The sequence below is a fragment of the Myotis myotis genome, unplaced genomic scaffold (genome assembly GCF_014108235.1).
Source record: "Myotis myotis isolate mMyoMyo1 unplaced genomic scaffold, mMyoMyo1.p scaffold_m19_p_44, whole genome shotgun sequence".
NCBI classification, from domain to species: domain Eukaryota; kingdom Metazoa; phylum Chordata; class Mammalia; order Chiroptera; family Vespertilionidae; genus Myotis; species Myotis myotis.
The window spans coordinates 1,004,641-1,024,002 of NW_023416351.1; the positions used below are offsets into that span (position 1 = coordinate 1,004,641).

The window sequence follows — 19,362 nt, forward strand, 5'->3', positions numbered from 1 at the left end:
GAAGCCAGGTGTCACGAACTTGGGGCCTGCCTTGGCCCAGGCGACCCCCAAATCCGGCCTCCAGGTGGGAGTGGGCCTGTGAGCAGAAGGGTTTGGATCATTGGGACGGCGTAGCCAGAGGCACCTGCAGAACCGAAAGGAAAGGAACTGAGCCATCTGGGCAGACGGGTGCCCACAGGCGGGTGTGCCAGGGAGGCAGGCCGCCTCCTGGGCCACCTGCCAAGGGCAGATCTGTAGCCCAGGAGTCACCTTCCCTTTGCCCGAGGGCCTCATCCCAAGGGTTCTGGGGAGCAGGCCCAGAGCAGGCTGGGAAGTGGCCTAGAGGAGGAAGTGATCAGAGTTCGGGCTCCAAGAACACAGGGGCCACACCTAAGTCCCACGCCCTGAGCCAGGGGCCACGGGGGAGCCCACAGACCAAGGGTCAGTGGGGCATCAGACTCCTCTGCAGGGTGAGCTCGGGCTCTTGCCGGTCTGGCCCCAGCACTGCGGGCTGCACTGGCCTGGGCTGCAGCAGCAACACCTGCCGGCCGCCGGCCGCACCCTCCACAGAGCCCGTCCCCAGCCCTCCCATCCCCAGGCCTCACCCTGGCTTGGTGTCCCCCCTGAGGTTGGCGTTTCCTCTGTGGCCTCCAGGATCAGGTTCCTCTTGTGCCGGCCGTCTGTCCACTGAGCACCCACTGCGGGCTGGGCTGATGCTGGGCCTTGGGGTGCCCCCCTGGCTCCCAAAGAGCACAGGGACTCACGGGGAGACCACCACTTCAGCAAGGAGAAAGCAGGCTTTGAGGGTCAGGGTCAGGGTACCTAACCCGACTTAGGGTGGGTCAGGGACCTGAGGGCGTTTTGAAGTGTGCCTGCTGCAATCAGCCAGGGGAGGGCATTCCTGACGGTAAAGCCACATGGGCAATGGCCCAGAGGTGAGGAGATGCCAGGTGCCCTACGCATGGGGGGGCAGGGGGTGAGGGGCGGTAGAAGGGGTGCTGGGAGCAGAGGAGGCAGGGAGGGACTGCAGTGCAAATGCTGGAATGCTCCCTGGGTCTGTGGCTCCTGCCATGAAAGGGGGAGCCAGGGCAGGCAGGGGAGGACTCCAGGCTCCCAGCGTTACAGGTCCCCTAAATTCCTTACCACACAGGAGCTCTGGCCTTTGAGGGGTGCCCCCCAGGGGCGTAGTGGACCCAGGATACTCCCTGGCTACCCTTACAACCTGAGACACAGGCACCAATACTTTGGGGCCCAAGGACAGAGGCCCAGGGAGGTGGGCCAGCCAGGCCGGCCTAGAGAGGCCAGCCAGAGGGCCAAGTGAATCCCAGGTCTGCCTGGGGTGGTGTCTGGCGACTCTTCACTGATTTACCCCTGAGGGTGGGCAGTCTGCCTAGAAAGCAGCCGATGACGCGGGAGAACGCTGGGTGGCAAGTGCGGGGGACATGGGGATGTCTGGGGAGACTGAGGCAGGGGGCATGGGGACCGGGCGAGCCGGGAGAGCAGCTGGAAGGGGCGTCCGGCCAGAGGCAGAGGCTGGGGCAGGGACCTCGGGGGCTGGGGAGAGCCGGTCACCAGATGGGGATCTGGGGACACAGGAAAAAGTGGCTTTGTCCCGCCACAGGCAGGAAAGGCCAGGCCGTCCCCAGGGTCCAGGGGAGGGGCCGGCAGCAGCAGGGACAGAGAGGCCTCTGTGAGGGGAAGCGCCCAGCTGGCTGGAGCCCACAATCCTCTGGGGGCCCGCCTGGCGCAAGAGAAAGGGGCCCCGGAGTCGGCGGTGTCCGTGCGGGGACCCTCGGCGAAGAGCGCCCAGGGGAGCAGGAGGGAAGGTGGGTCCCTGGAGGGGTGCGCTCCCCCCACCCTTACCCCTTCCAGGCCACCTGGGGACAGGTTTTGTGCTGAGTGCCCGGTCCCGCCCCTCGGAGAGGTAGGCGAGCAGCCAATCGGAGAGGAGGGAGCCGCGGCGAGGCCATGACGGGAGGGGGGGTCGGGGGGGAGTGGGGGGACCCGCCTCTGCCGCCCGGGCCTCCGCGCGCCCCCGGCCCCGGCCCCTCCCGGGAAGGCGGCAGGAGCGGCCGGGGCGCGGGCCCCTGCGCAGGAAAATCAAACCGGGCTGGCGGCCTCGCAGCCAATCGCGGGGGAGATGGGCCAGCCTCGGCCAATGGCCGCCGCGGATGCTAATGAGCGCTGACGCCACGCGGAGGCCCATTCAAAAAGTAGCCGCTATTGTCGGCACGGGCTGCGTGCGCCCGCCGGGCCCCGCCGTCGGGCCGCGCGGGGACCCAGCCGGGGGCGGGTCCAGGACAGCGCCCGGCCGGCAGGCCCATGGCCGGAGCCGCGATGGCCGAGCCGGGCCGCGCGCCGCCCGCCGCGCCCGGCACCGAGGGGCTGCCGCGCGCCTTCCTGCAGAGCCTGCGCACCCTCTTCGACATCCTGGACGACCGGCGGCGCGGCTACGTGCACCTGCGCGAGATCGAGTCCCGCTGGCGGGGCGCCGACACGCGCGAGCTGCCCCGCGGCGTCCTCGAGGGCCTGCGCCAGGTGGCCCCGGACAGCGGCTACCTGACCTTCGAGCGCTTCGTGGCCGGCCTGCGCGCCTCGCTGGGAAGCGCCGACGGCGGCCCGCGGGGTCCGGCGCGCGCCGCGGCCCGGGGAGGCGGCCCCGCACGGCCCGGGGGCCAGCCGCCGCCGCCGCCCCCGCAGCGCCTGGTGTTCGCGCCCGCGGAGGAGCCGCGGACCGTCCTGGAGAGGAAGCCCCTGCCGCTGGGCGCGCGCCCCCCGGCGGTCGGCCCCGGCGGCGCGGCCCGGAGCCTGGAGAAGCTGTGCGTCCCGGCGGAGGCGGCGCCCGGCCTGGCGGAGCCCGAGCGGCCGCAGGGCACGGCGCTGGAGCGCAGCCCGAGCTCGGACGCGGGTGAGTGCCGGCGGCTCGCCGGGTGGCTCCTCAGCCCGGGCCGCAGCTTAGACCGGAGCCGGAGACGTGCAGCCCGGGCATCTCCCACCGGGGGCGGGGCGGGGCGGGGAAAGGGGCCTCTGCCCATCTCTGAGCTCAGGGGCCAGGGGCTGGGCTGGTCCTCCCCCACCACAGCGAGGCCACCAGGAACCCGCTCGGTACCGAACAGGAGCCGGGCCTGGGGACAGCATCTCTGAGAGGGTCTCCACCTCATGCCTGCCCTACACCCGGCCCTCGGCCTCCTGGCTGTGACTGCTGGGCGGCGGCCTTTCGCCCCAGTGCAGGCGAGAGAGGGCCCTCTGCCTCCTAGTCCTTCTCAGTCTGACCGCTGGCAGGAGGGTTCAGCCCCTGCGCCCAGGAGGCAGACCACAGCCGCTGGGGGTGGCTAGCAGGCTCCCCGCCTTGGGCAGGGCCGGCGATGGCTGAGTGCCCCTGCTCGCCCCGGGAGCAGGACCTGCACTGTGGCTGATGAGCTCCCCCGGGGGCAGCGTCCAGCGCTTTCTGTGCCACCCGCTGCTTGCCAGCCTCTCTGGACTCCACCCCTCTCTGCCCACTGGCCTCCCAGCTGGAGGTCTAGGGTGCTGTTGGGTGGGGACTGGGAGCCGCATTGGACTGGATAGTGTTACTGGGCCCAGGTTTCCTGGGGTGTGTCACCCCCACCCCCAGCCTCCCTCTGCCTGCACCTTCCCGCCACACAGCACTGCAGGCTGGAACGCGAACCCTGGGCCTGCCTGGAGCATGAGCAGGGCTGGCTGGCGGCCCACACGCCACCTGTGCCAGCCTCTGGCCGTGCCCCCACCAGGCACACCTGCACCCCTACTGGCATCACTCACCCACTCCCACGGCCTCTAAGATGAGCTGAGGAGGTGGGTCGTGCTAGGGAGCCCGGGGAGGGGCCCCCCACACCACACCCCTCCTCCCCTCCCGGGAGCCCTGCGCAGGCGCCCCGTCCCCCACGGCAGCCGACTGGCCGCAGGACACTCTCACGGGAACCTGGGCTTCCAGCTGCAGGTGGACGTAGAGCTGCAGAAGCTCCTGTCCATGTGCATGCACCTTGCCTGCACACAGCAAGGGCTAAGCTCACGGGATCCCCACCTGGGAAGTTAGGTCCCCGCCAGCCACCCATGGCCCCACGTGTTCCTCGCTTTAGCTCGCCCTTAAGGGCCCGGCTGCAAGGAGGGGAATGGAGAAGCCCAGAGGGCCGCCCTCCCCCGGTACCTGCAGCCTTTCAGCCCCAAGCTGGGCACTGGAGGTGCAGAGACAAGCTGGGCAAGCCCTGGCCTTTAGAGAGCTCACGCCCTGCGCATGTGTGTACACACGTGTGTCATGTGCGGACATGCATTTACAGGCCCCAGGCCTGTGTGAGGGGACCTGGTGGGAGTCAAGTGGGGACAGAGGTGAGGGGTGGGCGGGGCTGTCCACTGCCTGAGACTCCGGGGCTGCACTGATACGGGGGGAGGGGCCCAGAGAGGCTCCGAGTTGCCCATGACCCCAGAGGCGGGCAGGCCTGGACCGAGCTCTGCGTTGCTGGGGTGGTGGGAGCGAGGTCGGGAGGGGCCTGGAAGCCAGGCTGTGGGTGGAGCTTCCTAGTCAGGCGCTCACCTCTGCTGCAGGCGCAGTGACCTGCAGGGCCTGGGAGCTGGGTGTGGGGGACCCCAGGCAGGCCCCCCGAGCCCGGAGCGAACGTCGGAGGCACACCATCACAAACGGAGTGGACTGTGAGCTGGTGAGCCGGGCCCTGGGGCACTGGGACTCTCCATCTTGCCTGGGATTGGTCTCCTGGACCATCCACTGCTTGGGTGGGGTGGCCAGGCCGGGTCCCAGGGATGGCCTGTGACAGGAAGGGGCTGGGTTCCCAACATCTCTCCACCCCGCCTGGAACCGCCTGAGGCATGGAAAGGCCCAGGGTCAGGGCAGGAAGCCCTCAGGGAGATGGGGCCTGGGTGTGCCGTGGCAATGGGCTTGGCCCCTCTCCACAGCTGCCCCTGCCCCAGCCTGGGCCCCAGGCTCCCCACTTCTGGGTGGGCCCAGCCACCAGCGTGTGCTCACCACTCGCCTCAGGAGGAGGCGCTGAGCTCTGGACAGTGGCCCCGTTCCCTGGGGAGGCCTGTGTGGAAGGCTGGACCCCGGGGGGAGGAACAAGGCTGTGCCCTTGCCTGGGAGGGTTCAGGTGCACTGACTGGCACGTGTGCGCCCCCGCGTGGCAGCTGAAGCAGATGGCGGAGTTGGAGCAGGAGAAGGAGGTGCTGCTGCAGGGTCTGCAGCTGATGGCCCGGGGCCGAGACTGGTACCAGCAGCAGCTGCAGCGCGTGCAGGAGCGCCAGCGCCGCCTGGGCCAGAGCCGGGCCAGCGCCGTGAGTGACACTGCCCATGCCAGGCAGGGTGCCCCCCCCCAGTGACACCACCCAGGCTCCGCACCCCAGGCTGCGTGGGACTGCCTTCCCTCTTCAGGGCGCAGCGGCTGTCCCTCCACCCAGGGTGCTGGGATCCCCCACAGCAATGCTCCCCGACCGGCAGCACCTCAGACTCTGGGTTCTGAGCAGGAACTTCCGGGGGCAGGAGGGCCACCTGGGGGGCCCCCTCAAGGCCTGGCGGCTGGTCCCGGGCTGGCCCTGCTCTCTAACCCCCCCTCCCCTGCTTCCTTTCAGGAGTTTGGGGCTGAGGGGAGCCCCCGCCCGCTGGGGCGACTGCTGCCCAAGGTGCAGGAGGTGGCCCGCTGCCTGGGGGAGCTGCTGGCTGCGGCCTGTGCTGGCACGGTGAGTGCCCCGGCCCCCACCCCCAGAGGCTGAGCCAGGGGTGCCAGGCCTGCCTGACTGTGCCCTCCTGTAGGCTCTGCCCTCGGCCTCCTCGGGGCCCCCGTGCCCCGCTCTGGCCCCCACCTCACCCCCGGCGCCTGGCTGGCAGCAGCAGACCATCCTGATGCTAAAAGAGCAGAACCGGCTCCTCACGCAGGTGAGGTGCGTCTGGGGGGCCGGGGGTGGCTGGCCGCCTGGCGGGCCCTGACTGCCGCCCCCCTGCCAGGAGGTGACGGACAAGAGCGAGCGGATCACGCAGCTGGAGCAGGAGAAGTCCGCCCTCATCAAGCAGCTGTTTGAGGCGCGCGCCCTCAGCCAGCAGGACGCCGGGCCCCTGGACTCCACCTTCATCTAAGGCCACGGCCACGGGCAGGGACATGGCCTCTTGGCTGGACACTGGCCCTGGGCAGTGCCCCTAGATCCCAGCCTCAGGCTGACGACCACCCGGCTGGCCTGGACACGCCTCTCCCGCCTCCCAGTCTGGGCCCCCAGCCCCAGGTGGAGGCGGCAGGTGGGCTGCCCCCAGGGTGCCCTTCCATCCTGGCCTGGGCATGGGGGCTGACCTGGGCCAGGGCTCCGTTGTGCGGGCTCATCCTGAAGCTGCAGCCACCCGGTCAGTGGATCCCTCTTCCCGTTTACCAGGTGTCGGCCGGCCGTTTTATCTCGTTTTATCAGGTGTCGGCCGGCCTGCCCAGTGTTTACAGCTGGCCCGTCTCCCCTCCCCCTGGCGGCCGCAGTATAAGGTCCTGGTCACTCCGGGCTGCACTTCTGACAGCAGCCAGCAGAGGGCACCACCTGCGTGCTGGTCATGGATCCTGAAGCCCCCACCGAGGTCTCCCGTGGGGGCTGGGACACCTGAGGGCCAGCAGGTGACCTCTCTCAACCCAGGACGCCCCGACTAGGGGCCCCTCAGCAGGAACAGATGGAGGGGGTGGGGGGGGCTCTGACGGGGGATGGGGTCTGCCTATACCTGGTTTCAGGGATCCCCGGGATGGATGGAGGTGCCTGGAGTGGGGCTGGAAGGATGGCCTGCTTGCCCCTCCACACAGACTCCGGGCCCTAAATCAACATGGCTTAGCCGTCATCCCTCCTGGCCGAGACCCAACCCAGGCAATCCACAGAGCAATCTGACCCGGCTCAGGGCCGCGGGGCCCCCAGGCACCCTGGCCAGGGCGAGCTGTGGTCACCAGTGGCTCCGGTGTGGCCCTCACCAGGGGTGGGGGAGCCTTGGGATCCCAGACATGCCGTGAGGGGCCTGGTGGGCCAAGCACCCCCGCCAGGTATGCACCCCACCTGCGGCCTCCTTCCCTCCACAGCTTGGCCCCAGGGCTGGGCGGGGAGACAGCATGTTGCTCAGAAAGGAGCTCAGGGCTCAGAAGGAGGCTAGGACTGGTCCTCCAGGGAGGGGGGCAGGGAGCAGGTCCGAGGGCGGGACAGTCCGGAGGGCACCCAGGCAGACCTGCAGGGCACCCGTGCCAGCCCCGAGGGCTTGCCCACAGGACTCCCCAAGTCTTCCTCTTCCATGGTTCTTGGATCTGCCCCTCCCTCTCATCCCATGACCAGTCCCCCAACCTAGCCCAGGCCCTGAGCCCACCCTCACTGGGGGTCCTTCTGCTCCCCAAATGCAGCCTGTGACACTTCCAGAACTGGAACCCACAGTCCCCTGCTCCAAATCCTCCCGTGATCCCAGCACTTGCAGACCCAGCCCCAGTGCTGTGCCCTGACCAGGAATTGAACTGGTGACCTCGTGCTTCCTGGGTCCGGGCTCGAGTCCCCACCCAACCCTCTGGTTTCAGGCTGTAGCTGTGCAGCCTGCCTCCCACCTCTGGGCTTTGCACATGCTGTTCCATCTGGAACATCCCGCCCCGCCTCCCCTGGCCTGCTCCTCCCAGGCCCTCCAGGATGGGTCAGAATGGCCAGGGATCTGGGGAGACAGGACCCAGGTCTCCCCCTGGGGCTGTCATCAGGAGACCCCCCACGTGAAGCTGGCCCTGAGGTAGCAGGGAGAGCCTGGCTGCACGAAGGAGAGGGAAGGCGGCTCCCGGCCCCGGTGCTCCGTGCAGGCGGCGTCAGCTGCCCGTGTGGCCCTGCGGCCTCAAGAGCAGGACCTCAGGGTCCCCGGTTGGCAGGGCCAGGCCGCCAGCCGAGGCAGACACCTGGAGAGGCCCTCAGACTTGCAGGGCGGTGCTCAGGGTGGGGCAGTCCGGGCCCTGTGCTCTGGGGGTGCTGAGGGGGGCCCTGGCTTCCCCACTAGATGCCAGAAGCAACCAGAATGTGTGACACTTAGGGGGCGGCGGGGGGGCCCAAACTGCCCCCATGAGAACCTCTGCCCCCAGAAGAGCAAGTGCCTTCAGGCTAAAGACAAGTTTTCCCAAACACAAGGAAAGGCCCCGCCATGGCAGCCACAGAAACAGCAGACTAGATCCCAGGTGTTGGGATTGTCAGGATGTAAAATAACTTATATATGTAAGGAAATAAAAGGCCCTTGTAAATGTGAACAAGGAGTAGTCTTTGGTTTCTTTCTTTAAAATAGGTTTTTATTGATCTTTCAGAGAGGAAGGAAGAGGGAGAAAAACATCGATGAGAGGAATTCATCCATCAGCTGCCTCCTGCACGCCCCACAATAGGGGTCAAGCCCACAACCCCAGCGTGTGCCCTGACCAGGGATTGAACCGGTGACCTCTGGCTTCCTGGGTCCGTGCTCAACCGCTGGGCCACGCCGGCCAGGCACTGTGCAAGGTTCTCAGGGGGAAATTTGCAACCTCGAATTCAAACCCCGACTGGGATTTTGCAAGAATGGAAAAATACAGTCTCATTCCATTCCAGCAACAAAGAGAGTGTCTATCCAACTTGGGTCAGTCCCAAGGCAAGACGAGTTAAATGTTTTAAATGTGTTGTAATTCACAACATGAACAAAACAAAGGAGAAGATATGCCTGCAAGGAATTCAGAAGGAAACATGCAACTGTACTTGGATCATGTTTGTGAGAAACGTGGAAACGCATTTACACGAAAGCCCTCAGCGAACGGGGTCGGTGTGGAAGGTTGAAGGCATTCTCCCCTGATCAGGAAGACACTAGTGATGCTCTTATGGGCAATGCTGTCCAGACTTTTACTGATAAAGCCTTAGACTTATTGAGAGTTTAATAAGATGCTGGTTACAAAATGAGTTCAAAAAAGGCCATTTTATTACTACAACCAGCAAAAACAAAACAAAAACAAAACTTAGAGAACGTCATTTAAAACTAAAACTATGTTCCAAGTACTAAATCTAAGAAAAAAATGTGCGAGACCTTTAAGGAGAAAATTACCTCAAACTTTTTTGAGAGACCTATGAGAAAACCTCTGTCAATAAAAAAACCCTGGTTTTGGACAAAAGACTCCACGTTTAAAAGGTGTTCATTTTCCGCCCTGGCCAGGTGGCTCGGTTGACGCACCATCCCGCACACCGAAAAGGTGTGGGTTCCATTCTCCGTCAGGGCCCGTACCTCGGCCGCGAGTTCAATCCCCAGTCCGGGGGCACATGGGAGGCAGCCAATCAATGTTTCTTTCACATCGATGTTTCTCTTAAAATCGATAAAAACATATCCTCAGTGAGGATTTAAAAAAATGAACGAATGGCCCCACCCTGTTGGGCTCAGTGGATAGAGCGTCGGCCTGCGGACTGAAGGATCCCGGGTTCGATTCCGGTCAAGGGCACAGGCCCGGGTTGTGGGCTCGATCCCCAGTGTGGGGCGTGCAGGAGGCAGCCGATCCATGGTTCTCTCATCACTGATGTTTGTATCTCTATCTCCCTCTCCCTTCTGCTCTGAAATCAATACGATTTTTTAAATAAATGAATGAATGCATAAATAATGTTCACTTCCCTCAATGGGTGTATAGATTCAATGTCATCACAGTGGAACTCCTAACCGTTTTTCCAGGCATTTGGGCAAGTTGTTCCAAATGGTCATGGCAGAGCTGAGGGCGCCAGGAAAGAAGAGGAGAGGGAACGATTCCGGGCGCGTGTCCTGGGTGGTGGAGCTGTGACCTCAGGGCAGACAGGCCGTCACGTGACGCCGGCACGGGGACAAGGGCTGGGACAACCGGTTCTCGAGACGGAAGGCGGAAACGGGAATGATTTCTGCAAAAAGCCCGTCCAGGTGGACCCCAAGGCCCGCCGTCAGCAGTAACTGACCTTCCAAAGTGTCTTCAGACCTCGTGGCCGTCCACTCCCAGGAGACCCCGAGGGGCAAGGATGGAGCAGGAAGCAGACACATCTGGACCGACAAGGAGCCGCCACGATTCCCCGGCCAGAGGACTCGTGTCCAGGGCACAGGTGACCCTTGAACAGTGTGGGGTGGGGGCGCTGCACCCCCAGAGCAGTGAAAAAATCCATGTGTAACTCTGACTCCACCAACGTGTGACCACCGAGAGCCTGCTGCTGACCTGAGCCGCCCTGATGACACAGTCGATTAGCGTGTATTTTGTATGTCTACTATATACCATATTCTTCCAAGAAAGTAATCTAAAGAAAAGACAGTGTTATTAAGAAAATCACGAGGTCCCAGCTGGGTGGCTCAGTGGCTGAGTGTCGACCTGTGAACCAGGAGGGCACAGCCAGGGCACGGGCCTGGGTTCCAGGCTGATCTCCTGTGGGGGGCGTGCAGGAGGCAGCCAATCCATGGTTCTCTCCCATCATTGATGTTTCTGTCTCTCCCTCTCCCTTCCCCTCTGAAATCAATTCAAAAAACATTTTGTAAGGGAAAAAAATGTCTGCTCCCCCAGGACAGGTGTGGGGGCTCCCCGGGGCCCACAGCACGGGGTCCCCTGTGTCCACTGAGCCTGTGGTGCCCAGGCCGACAGGCAGGCTCAGCAAGCGTCTGTCGAATGAGCACATGAGCCTCCGCCCTGTGTAGGCGTTGCAGCCACTGGACACTGTGGTTTCCAGTGGGGAGACTGAGGCAGAGGCAGCCAAGACCAGTGAAGGTCCCTGCCCTTCGAGGTCTGTTCTGTGGAGGGGGCTCTGGGACCCCTCTCTGAGCCCATTCCTGCGGGGGCCAGGGTCAGGGCCGCACATCTGGACCCCACCCACGGAGGTTCCCCACGGCTGCCCTGCCCACGGCTGCCCCGCCCGCTGGGCTCCTGCCAGGGCTGCCTCCCACTGGAACCCCCACTGCCCACCTGCTTCCAGCCCCCAGCCCCCAGAGGACGGGGGACTCTCCTCGCCAAGGAGGGGCCTTCGCACTCGGCTCCTGGGGGAGAACTGGCTCCCTGCCTCCTTCCCAGGCTCCTCTGGGCCCTGGGCCACCAGCTGGGCTGGTCCCAGCTCCGTCCTCCGGGCCTGCTGGGGCTCCACCAAGGACAGCTCGACTCAGGGAGCCCTGCTGGGGCTCGTGGGCGAGGTGGGGGTTCTGGGGGCAGCCAAGGGGGGCCAGCCTGCGGCGCCCGCCTTTCCTGCCCTTTTATGGGCCGCTGGCTCCTCTGGGCTGCCTTTGTCTCCTTTCAGCCTCTTGTGCAAGCCTCTCCCTCGCAGGGCTTTCTGGGGGAAGAAAAGGCGGGGGAGGGGGCACTGGGGGGAGGGGGCATTGGGGGGAGGGTGCTGGCGGGGAACCCGCCTGGAGCCCTTTGCCAGCCCCACCCCGGAGGCTCTGCTGGGGCTCAGCCAGGCCCGGCTCCCTCCCTTCCCTCAGGGCCCCGAGTGGGAAGAAAAGCTCCTTTGCTGGGCCCGTGACCCCAGACCCTCAGCCCAACTGTGCCCGCCTTTCCGACCGACCCCGACTACGGGGTTGCCCCCTCGCCCCCATCAAACGCCACCCTCTGACCCCTCCCCTGTGGCCATGCTCCCGGTGGGTGGTCTTGCCACAGGGCTCCCTGCCACTGTTCACTGAGTCCTTCCTGGGGCTGGAATCCCCAGTCCCCCAAGTGCATGAAGTGGGGTGGCCCCTGGCCAGGGAAAGGGCATGTGGGGGGTCAGAGCACAGAGGCCGGGGGTTCTGGGGGTGGAGAGACCGATCTGGTTCTGGGGCTGCTCAGCACTGGCCGCCCCGGAGGTTTCTCGGCCTCTGTCCTCCCCTCGGTCCTCCCCTCGGTCCTGGGACCCCTGGGACCCCTGGGACCCCTGGGACCCAGGGCAGGCTTCACACCCCTCAGCTGTGAGCTCCCCGCGCCCCGAGGGCAGCCCAGGCGGGGCCAGGGGCCAGCTCAGCGTCCCTGTCCCGGTGCCTGCAGCCAGGGCTCGGTCAGCTCCGAGGCTGCTGGCCGGTTCTAGCCGGAGGGGCGGGCGGGACCCAGCCTGCCTGGGGGCCAGCCCAGCCCAGCCCAGCCCAGCCCTATGCAAGGCCTCCTGCCCAAAGCCACACCACGACCTCCCTCCCCGCCGAGGGATGGCGGTTCCCTAGGTCCTGCCCCAGGGGAACCCCGGTGTCCACAAGCAGCCCCGGGCAGGCCAGTCCTTGGGGTCAGCGGGCAGGTCAGCGGGTGGGACCCGGGCCGCCCGGCGGGGATGAGCCTTTAGGGCGGGAAGGAGGGTAGCAACAGCCGCAGGTGCGCCCGGCGCCGGAGGGCAGGTGACGCCCCGCAGCGCCTCTCACCTGCGCCGGGGGAGCCCGGCCGGGAGCGCGGTGGGCGGGGCGTCCCGGTGGGCGTGGCCAGAGCGTGCGGCCCTCGCCCCGCCCCCAGCGCCTACCCCGCGCCCCGGGCCTGGGCCGCCCGGTTCCCGCCGCCCTGCCGTCCGCGCCGGCCCGCCGCTCCGCCCATGGCCGGGAAGCTGCTGTCGCTGCTGCCGCCGGCGCTGCTGGCCGCCGCGGGCCTGGCCGGCCTCCTGCTGCTGTGCGTCCCCACGCGCGACGTCCGGGAGCCGCCCTCGCTCAAGGTGCTGCTCGGGCACCGGGCGCGGGGCGCGGGGCGGGGAGCGGCGGGGCCGCGCGGGCCGGGGCAGCTGCGCTCGGGGCGGGCGGATGGAGTGCCCGCCCTACGCGCTCCGCTCCCGGCTGGGCCTGGGTCCCCGGTGCCTGGCGGCGCTTCCGGGGAGACGCGGTGCCGGAGCCCAAGTTTGGAAAGTACCCGCTTGCCGAACCCGAACCCTCCGGGAGCCGTCAGGGGCGCTGGCGAAGGGCTGCTCCCTGCTGCCCGATGCGCCTCAGGCTCCAGACCCCGGACCCCGGCTGGACCCGGGCACCCACCGGGCACATCAGTTCAGGGCTCAGCCTAGACCTGGTGGGCAGGCCCGGGTCCAGGGAGGCCTCCCCGCTCCCCGGAGGTCCTGCCAGTGAGCAGCTGATCTCGAGGGGGCCTGGAGGGGGGTGGGGGCGGGGGTGGGGGGTGGTCAGACCTGGCGGGTCCCAGGCCCAGCCTCCGGAGTCCAGCGGGTTCCGTGGGGCGGGGAAGGCTTGGCGTGCGCGCGGGATGGGGCAGGGGGTGCCCCGGATGGCTGTGGCCGGAGGGACGCTCTGAGCCAAAGGCCTCCACCAGGCGGGGTGGGGGGGCCGATGGGCTGGCAGGAGTCCTTGGTGTGGGGAGGACTGGGGCGGCCCCTCACCCCCAGCCCCGCCCCCGGCTCCAGGGCCAGTTCTCCGTCCCTCTGCCGGTTGGAATCCAGGCTCTTGGGGGCAGGTGCAGGGAAGTGGCACTTGCAAGCTGGGTGCTTGTTTCACTCTTACCTGCAGGGAGGGGGGTGGCCGGCCGAGCCCCTCAGTTCTGCCGTTCTGCAGGCCTGAGGGCTTCACGGCCCAGGCTCTGAGGCTGGGGCAGGGCAGGGCGAGGACCAACCCCCCGCCCCCGCCCCCCCCCCCCCCCCCCCCCGCCCCGCTTCCTCATTGGGGCCCTGGCTTCCTCATCCTCGGGGGTGGGCTGAGATCTCTGGGACTGGGATGGGGGCGGGGGGGGGGGGGTGAGGAAGAGCCTGATGCTTCCTCCTGCAGCAGCTTCACTCCCGGGGCCGGAGCTCCGTCCCCAGGACAAGATTCTGAAAGTGGCCGGTCCTGGGACTCTGAGCTGACCCAGCTCCTCAGCGTGTGGTCGCCAGGACGGCCCTGCCCGCCGAGGGAGGCGGCTCCTGTCCGGTTCTCCCCCCACCCCAATCCATGTCACTGAGGCTGTCCTTGGCCTGGACACAGGGTGGGGGTGGGAAGTGGGGAAAGGGATGGCCTCAGGCCCCTGCTCTCCCCTGAGGGTGACCCACACCCTACCCCCAGTACGGCATTGTGCTGGACGCCGGCTCCTCCCACACGTCCATGTTCGTGTACAAGTGGCCGGCGGACAAGGAGAACGACACGGGCATTGTGGGCCAGCACAGCTCCTGCGACGTGCGAGGTGAGGGTCCCCGAGCGCCAGGTGCACCCCCGCCCGGATGCCCACGCACTGTCGGCCTCAGGCCTCTCTGGCCTCAACCTCTGCCGGCCGAGCAGCCAGGTCCCTCCACCGGGTGCTGGGTGGGCCCGCTCCAGGCAGGAGCTGCAGGAGCCCCCACGGGGAGGCTGGGCCCCGGGCCTCGGGGGGCTGTGGGCACTGCCGTTCTAGAAAGGAACCCCGGGGAGCAGTCGGAAGGGCTGGGCCTGGCCTGGCCCAAGAGGGGCTCCGAGGAGCTGGCGGGCACTCCCCCTCGGGCAGGACCCTGGGAGGCCAGGCCAGGGGGGCAATGCCCAGTGCTTTGTCCCGCACCTGTGCACACACCCACTCAGGTGCAGCCTCAGAGACTCTGGGTGGCACGCGGGTGGCCCCTTTGTCTGTGAGCGTCTTTGTCCTTAAGCTGCCACCTGGTTTGGGAGCCCTGCCCCCGCCCCGCCCCGCCGGCCCCCCTCAGGGCTGGCCGCCGGGCTCACGCCTCCCTCCAGGTGGGGGCATCTCCAGCTACGCAGACAACCCCTCGGGGGCCGGCCAGAGTCTGGTTGAATGCCTGGAGCAGGCGCTGCGGGACGTGCCCAGGGAGAGGCACGCGGGAACACCCCTCTACCTGGGAGCCACGGCGGGCATGCGCCTGCTCCAGTGAGTATGCCCGCCCCTGCCCCTCCGGCCTGGGTCCCCAGAGCAGCCTGGGCACAGGGTGGGCCCCAATGCCCTCAGAGGCAGCCCTGGGTGGGGGGGCCCTCTTGGCCGGCACCAGGGACCCCAGGATCCCGGCCAAGGGGACCCCAGGATCCCGGCCACAGGGATCCCAGGATCCGGGCCACCGGGGACCCCAGGATCTCAGCCACCGGGGAAGAAGCCGCTCAGAGGCCTCCCTGTCCGACAGTCTGACCAGCCCAGAGGCCTCAGCCAAGGTGCTGGCAGCCGTGACGCACACGCTGACCCAGTACCCCTTCGACTTCCGTGGTGCCCGAATCCTGTCAGGCCAGGACGAGGGAGTGTTTGGCTGGGTGACCGCCAACTACCTGCTGGAGAACTTCATCAAGGTGGGCCCGGGGCCAGCCCCCAAGCGGGGTGCGAGCGCCCAGCCCCGGCTGACCCGGCCTCCACCCCCCACAGTACAGCTGGGCCGGCCGGTGGTTCCGGCCGAGGAAGGGGACGCTGGGGGCCATGGACCTGGGAGGCGCCTCCACGCAGCTCACCTTCGAGGTGGCCAGCCCCGCAGAGGACCCGGCCAATGAGGTCCAGCTGCGGCTCTACGGCCAGCAGTACCGCGTCTACACCCACAGCTTCCTCTGCTACGGCCGCGACCAGGTCCTCCAGAGGCTGCTGGCCAGCGTGCTCCAGGTGCCCACGCCCCGCCCCCAACCCCTGTGCCCTGCCGGAGGGAGGGAGGGAGGGAGGGGACGAGGGGACGGGGCCACGGGCACAGGGCAGAGCCAGACAGCCGCCACTCTACCTGGGACCCACGGCAGGGAGTGACCCAGTGTGGGCCAAGGCTCAGTGGCCGGGGGAGGGCCTGGGGAGGGCCAGGTGAGGGAAGCAGGGCCAGGGCCAGACCTCAGAGGGCCTGGAGTGCCTGGCCAGGGGTTTGGTTTTTGCCAGGGGCAATGGGGCGCCATGAATTGCTCTTGAGCACAGAAGTGACGTCACCAAGTGGGCTGGTGGGAGATCCATCAGGCTGGGGAGGCCCCCAGGGTCCGGGGGTGGGCAGTGCTTAAAGTGGGGTGGTGAAACCCCACCTTCATCGGCTCCCAGACCCGCCGCCCTCACCCCTGCTGGCCGCGGGGCTACTCCACTCACGTGCTGCTCCGGGACGTGTACGCGTCACCATGCACCGAGGCCCAGCGGCCCCAGACCTTCAACAGCAGCGACAGGGTCGGCCTGTCCGGGGGCGGCGACCCCGCCTTCTGCCGCAGCCTCGTCTCCGGGCTCTTCAACCTCTCGTCCTGCCCCTTCTCCCGATGCTCCTTCAACGGAGTCTTCCAGCCGCCCGTGGCCGGGGACTTCATCGTGAGTCCGGGATGGGGATGGGGGCGGCTGCCCGGCAGCGCCCAGGCCGGGGCTCAGGGTGACCGCACGCCCGCAGGCCTTCTCCGCCTTCTTCTACACCGTGGACTTCCTGCGGACGGTGATGGGGCTGCCCGTGGCCACGCTGCAGCAGCTGGAGGACGCCGCGGTCACCGTCTGCAGCCAGACGTGGAGTGAGGTGAGGCCAGCCGCTCGGCCCCCCGCGCTCATTCGCTCCAGAAGTCGAGGGGAGCCCAGCTGGCGGGGCTCAGTGGTTGAGCGTCGACCTATGAACCAGGAGGTCACGTCCACGGGCCAACGCTCTGTCCACTGAGCCAAACCAGCTAGAGCTGGGCCTTCGTCTTTCTACCCACATTGCCGTGTGTGCGTGTGCGTGTGTGCGCGTGTGTGTGCGCGTGTGTGCGCGCGCGCGTGTGTGTGTGTGTGTGTGTGTGTGTGTGTGTGTGTGGTGCAGCACCTGGCTGGCCCACACCCCACCACCCCACCTCCTGGGGCCCGGACCTCCTGGTAGCCAGGGCCTAACATCGCCCACCTGTGTCCCAGCTGCTGGCCCGGGCACCGGCGGCAGAGGCCCACCTGCCCAACTACTGCCCCATGGCCATGTTCGTGCAGCAGCTGCTGAGCCTGGGCTACCGCTTTGACGAGCACGCCTTCAGCCGGGTGACCTTCCAGAAGAAGGTGGGCGCTGGCAGAGGGCCGGGGCGGAGGGTGGGCCGGGGCGGAGGGGGCCTCCGGGCTGCGTGGAGGCTGAGGCTGTGCCCCTCACCCCAGGCCGGGGACACGGCGGTCGGCTGGGCGCTGGGCTACATGCTGAACCTCACCAACATGATCCCCGCTGACCCGCCGGGGCTGCGCAAGACCACGGCCTTCAGCTCCTGGGTGGCCCTCCTCCTGCTCTTCACTGCCCTGCTCCTGGCCGCGCTGGTCCTGCTGCTGTGCAAGGCCCGGCCCGCCAAGCCCCCCAGCGCCATCTAGGGACCTGCTGGGGGCGGCTGCCGCGGCCCCGTGTCCCCTGTCCCTCACCTCACCCCACACTCAACATCGCTGCCCTCAGCAGCCAGGAAACCGGGTGGGGATTCCAGCACCCACTCCCACGGGCCCGGGGTGGGGCAAGGGCACACGATCCAGCCCCTGCAGCCGGCTCATCACAGGCCTCCTGCCCCTCCTGCCACTGAGGGTGGGTCATGCCGACACCCACAGCTGCAACCACAGGTGGGCCTCGGGGAAGTGGAGCCTCTATTCCTATCCTTGGGGCCCTCAGACCCCCCCAGCGGGTATGTATTAGGGGAGGGTCTGCATTAGGGGGAGGGTCTGCATTAGGGGGAGGGTCTGCATTAGGGGGAGAGTCTGTATTAGGAGCCCACAGGCTGGGAGCCGCCCTGCGCCTACTTGTAACATTTTGTAATAAAAAGTTTGTCCTAAAGAAGTGCCTGCCCTCCCTCCCCACAGCTGTGCTGGCCACGCAGCCCCTCCCGGTCCCCAGGGTGGCCCTTGGCTCTCCCCACTTCCTCTCCGCGTTCAGACCTGGGGCGGCGCTGACCACGGCCCCCTGCTCCTCAGTCCTGGCCTGGAGCAGCTGCTGGCTGGCCAGAGGCCCTGGGGTTGTCTCCGGCCAGCAGAGCCCCTGCAGCACCCGACCTGCCTCAGTGACCGAGGCCAGACTGCAGGCTGGGCCCGGCTGAGAGTGGGCCTGGGGTGGGGGTCGGGGAGTGGAGATGTGAGAGGGCAGGTCGTGGGCAAGGCAGGCGCCAGGGTCCAGGCGGAGCTTAGAGACTGGAGGAGGGGCAGACCCTGAGGTTGGTGGGAGTGGGGATGTGGAGCTTAGGGAGGGTGGGAGGGGCGCTGGGCTCCATCTCCCGGAGGGAGGGGCCTGGTGGAGAGCCTGGCTGTAGAGCCCAGCGGGTGGCGAATGGAGCCAGCTCACCTCCTGAGGATACTTTTCCACACCCCAGACCCAGCTGCACCCACCTGCGCTCCTGCAGGCCTCCCCTGAGTGTGGGAGGCTGGGGAGGTGTGGGGAGGCGGGGAGGCGAGGCGAGCCTCATGGGGAGGTGTGGGGAGGTGGGGAGGCGTGGGGAGCCTCATGGGGAGGCATGGGGAGGTGTGGGGAGGGGTGGGGAGCCTCATGGGGAGGCGTGGGGAGGGGTGGGGAGGCGTGGGGAGGGGTGGGAAGGCGTGGGGAGGGGTGGGGAGGCGGGAAGGCAAGGGGAGCCTCATGGGGAGGCGGGGAGGCGAGGGGAGCCTCATGGGGAGGCGGGGAGGCGTGGGGAGGGGTGGGGAGGCGTGGGGAGCCTCATGGGGAGGCGTGGGGAGGGGTGGGGAGGCGGGGAGGCGTGGGGAGGGGTGGAGAAGCGTGGGGAGCCTCGTGGGGAGGCGTGGGGAGGCTGGGAGGTGTGGCTGCGTCTCCTGCCTACCTGGGCTTTCCTGGGAGGTGAGCTCAGACGTTCTCTGTCTGGTCAGGCCTGTGTGGGAGGATAGCATCGCTGTTTTGCTCCCCCCACCCCGCACCCCACCACTCCTGCCAGTTTGTGAGCCGTTTTACTTGTTTGTTTGTTTGTTGCTAATCCTCACCCCAGGAAATTCTTCCACTGGTTTTGAGAGAGAGTGGAGGGAGGTGGAGAGACACACTGATGGGTTGCCTCCCGCACGTGCCCGACCACTGGTGGGTCCAGACAAACCTGCCGGCACAGGCTTAATGGTTCGGGAGCCCAGACCCCGGCCCAGCTCCGGGTGCTGGCTGTGCAGAATGGGGGCTGCAGCGCTCCCTGGAGGGCGTACAACCGAGGGCGCCCCTGGGCCAAAACGGAACCCGGGACCCTTCAGTTCACCGGCTGTCGCTCCATCCACTGAGCCAAAGCGGCCAGGACTTGGGAGCCCTTTTGAAACCCGAGGGCAGCCAGCCCCATCCTGCGAGCCCAGAGCCACCGAGGCCTGAGGGGGAGCCTGGGGTTGGGGGCCATCCTTGCTCCCTCAGTGGCGTGACCCGAGGGGAGTTTCCAGGTGGGTGGGGGGCTGTGCTCTCAGGAGGCGACCGGTGGAGTGCCACCCGGTGCTTGCTTGTCCCGAGCCCAGGGAAGAAGCCTGTCACCCGGGCACCGGGCACCGCGGACAGCTCCCGGCGGCTCCCGCGGGCTCTCCCAGCAGCTCCGGGCCCCCTGGCCCCCTGGCGGCTTCAGTGGAGAGCAGCTCCCCGTCCAGGCCTGGTGCCGCCAACGGCCTGGTGCTGCGCGCGTCCCAGTGCCAGTGCCGGGTGCAGCTTTGGGCACAGCTGTGCGCGCCTGGGCAC

General features: G+C 67.5%; 2 protein-coding genes across 3 annotated transcripts; both read left to right on the forward strand.

Moving 5' to 3' along the window:
• The first annotated feature begins 2,205 nt into the window (after positions 1 to 2,205).
• On the forward strand, positions 2,206 to 9,222 carry SAPCD2 (suppressor APC domain containing 2). 2 transcript variants are annotated; one of them, XR_004967251.1, is made up of 7 exons: positions 2,206 to 2,887; positions 4,540 to 4,652; positions 5,134 to 5,280; positions 5,575 to 5,682; positions 5,756 to 5,878; positions 5,948 to 6,590; positions 7,350 to 9,222. XR_004967251.1 is itself a non-coding variant. In XM_036307013.1 (6 exons), exons 1-6 carry the CDS (start codon positions 2,302 to 2,304, stop codon positions 6,074 to 6,076), a joined length of 1,206 nt encoding a protein of 401 aa, XP_036162906.1. In that variant the 5' UTR covers positions 2,206 to 2,301; the 3' UTR covers positions 6,077 to 9,222. The 2 variants fall into 2 exon arrangements, 1 of the variants encoding a protein (XP_036162906.1); XM_036307013.1 differs by having other exon boundaries at positions 5,948 to 9,222.
• Positions 9,223 to 12,394: 3,172 nt separating this feature from the next.
• Positions 12,395 to 17,499, forward strand: ENTPD2 (ectonucleoside triphosphate diphosphohydrolase 2). Its single transcript, XM_036306981.1, has 9 exons — positions 12,395 to 12,573; positions 13,895 to 14,012; positions 14,534 to 14,684; positions 14,932 to 15,091; positions 15,165 to 15,392; positions 15,804 to 16,058; positions 16,135 to 16,254; positions 16,620 to 16,754; positions 16,848 to 17,499. The coding sequence occupies exons 1-9, from the start codon at positions 12,457 to 12,459 to the stop codon at positions 17,049 to 17,051; spliced, it is 1,488 nt and encodes a 495-aa protein (XP_036162874.1). The 5' UTR covers positions 12,395 to 12,456; the 3' UTR covers positions 17,052 to 17,499.
• The last annotated feature ends 1,863 nt before the right edge of the window (positions 17,500 to 19,362 follow it).

Coding starts and splice junctions, on each gene's coding strand:
- SAPCD2 (XM_036307013.1), top strand. CDS start 2,302: ATGGCCGGAGCCGCGATGGCCGAGCCGGGCCGCGCGCCGCCCGCCGCG. Junction 5,683..5,755: donor CTGCGGCCTGTGCTGGCACG/GTGAGTGCCCCG, acceptor GCCCTCCTGTAG/GCTCTGCCCTCGGCCTCCTC. Junction 5,879..5,947: donor AGAACCGGCTCCTCACGCAG/GTGAGGTGCGTC, acceptor CCCCCCTGCCAG/GAGGTGACGGACAAGAGCGA.
- ENTPD2 (XM_036306981.1), top strand. CDS start 12,457: ATGGCCGGGAAGCTGCTGTCGCTGCTGCCGCCGGCGCTGCTGGCCGCC. Junction 16,255..16,619: donor GCAGCCAGACGTGGAGTGAG/GTGAGGCCAGCC, acceptor CCTGTGTCCCAG/CTGCTGGCCCGGGCACCGGC. Junction 16,755..16,847: donor GGGTGACCTTCCAGAAGAAG/GTGGGCGCTGGC, acceptor CCCTCACCCCAG/GCCGGGGACACGGCGGTCGG.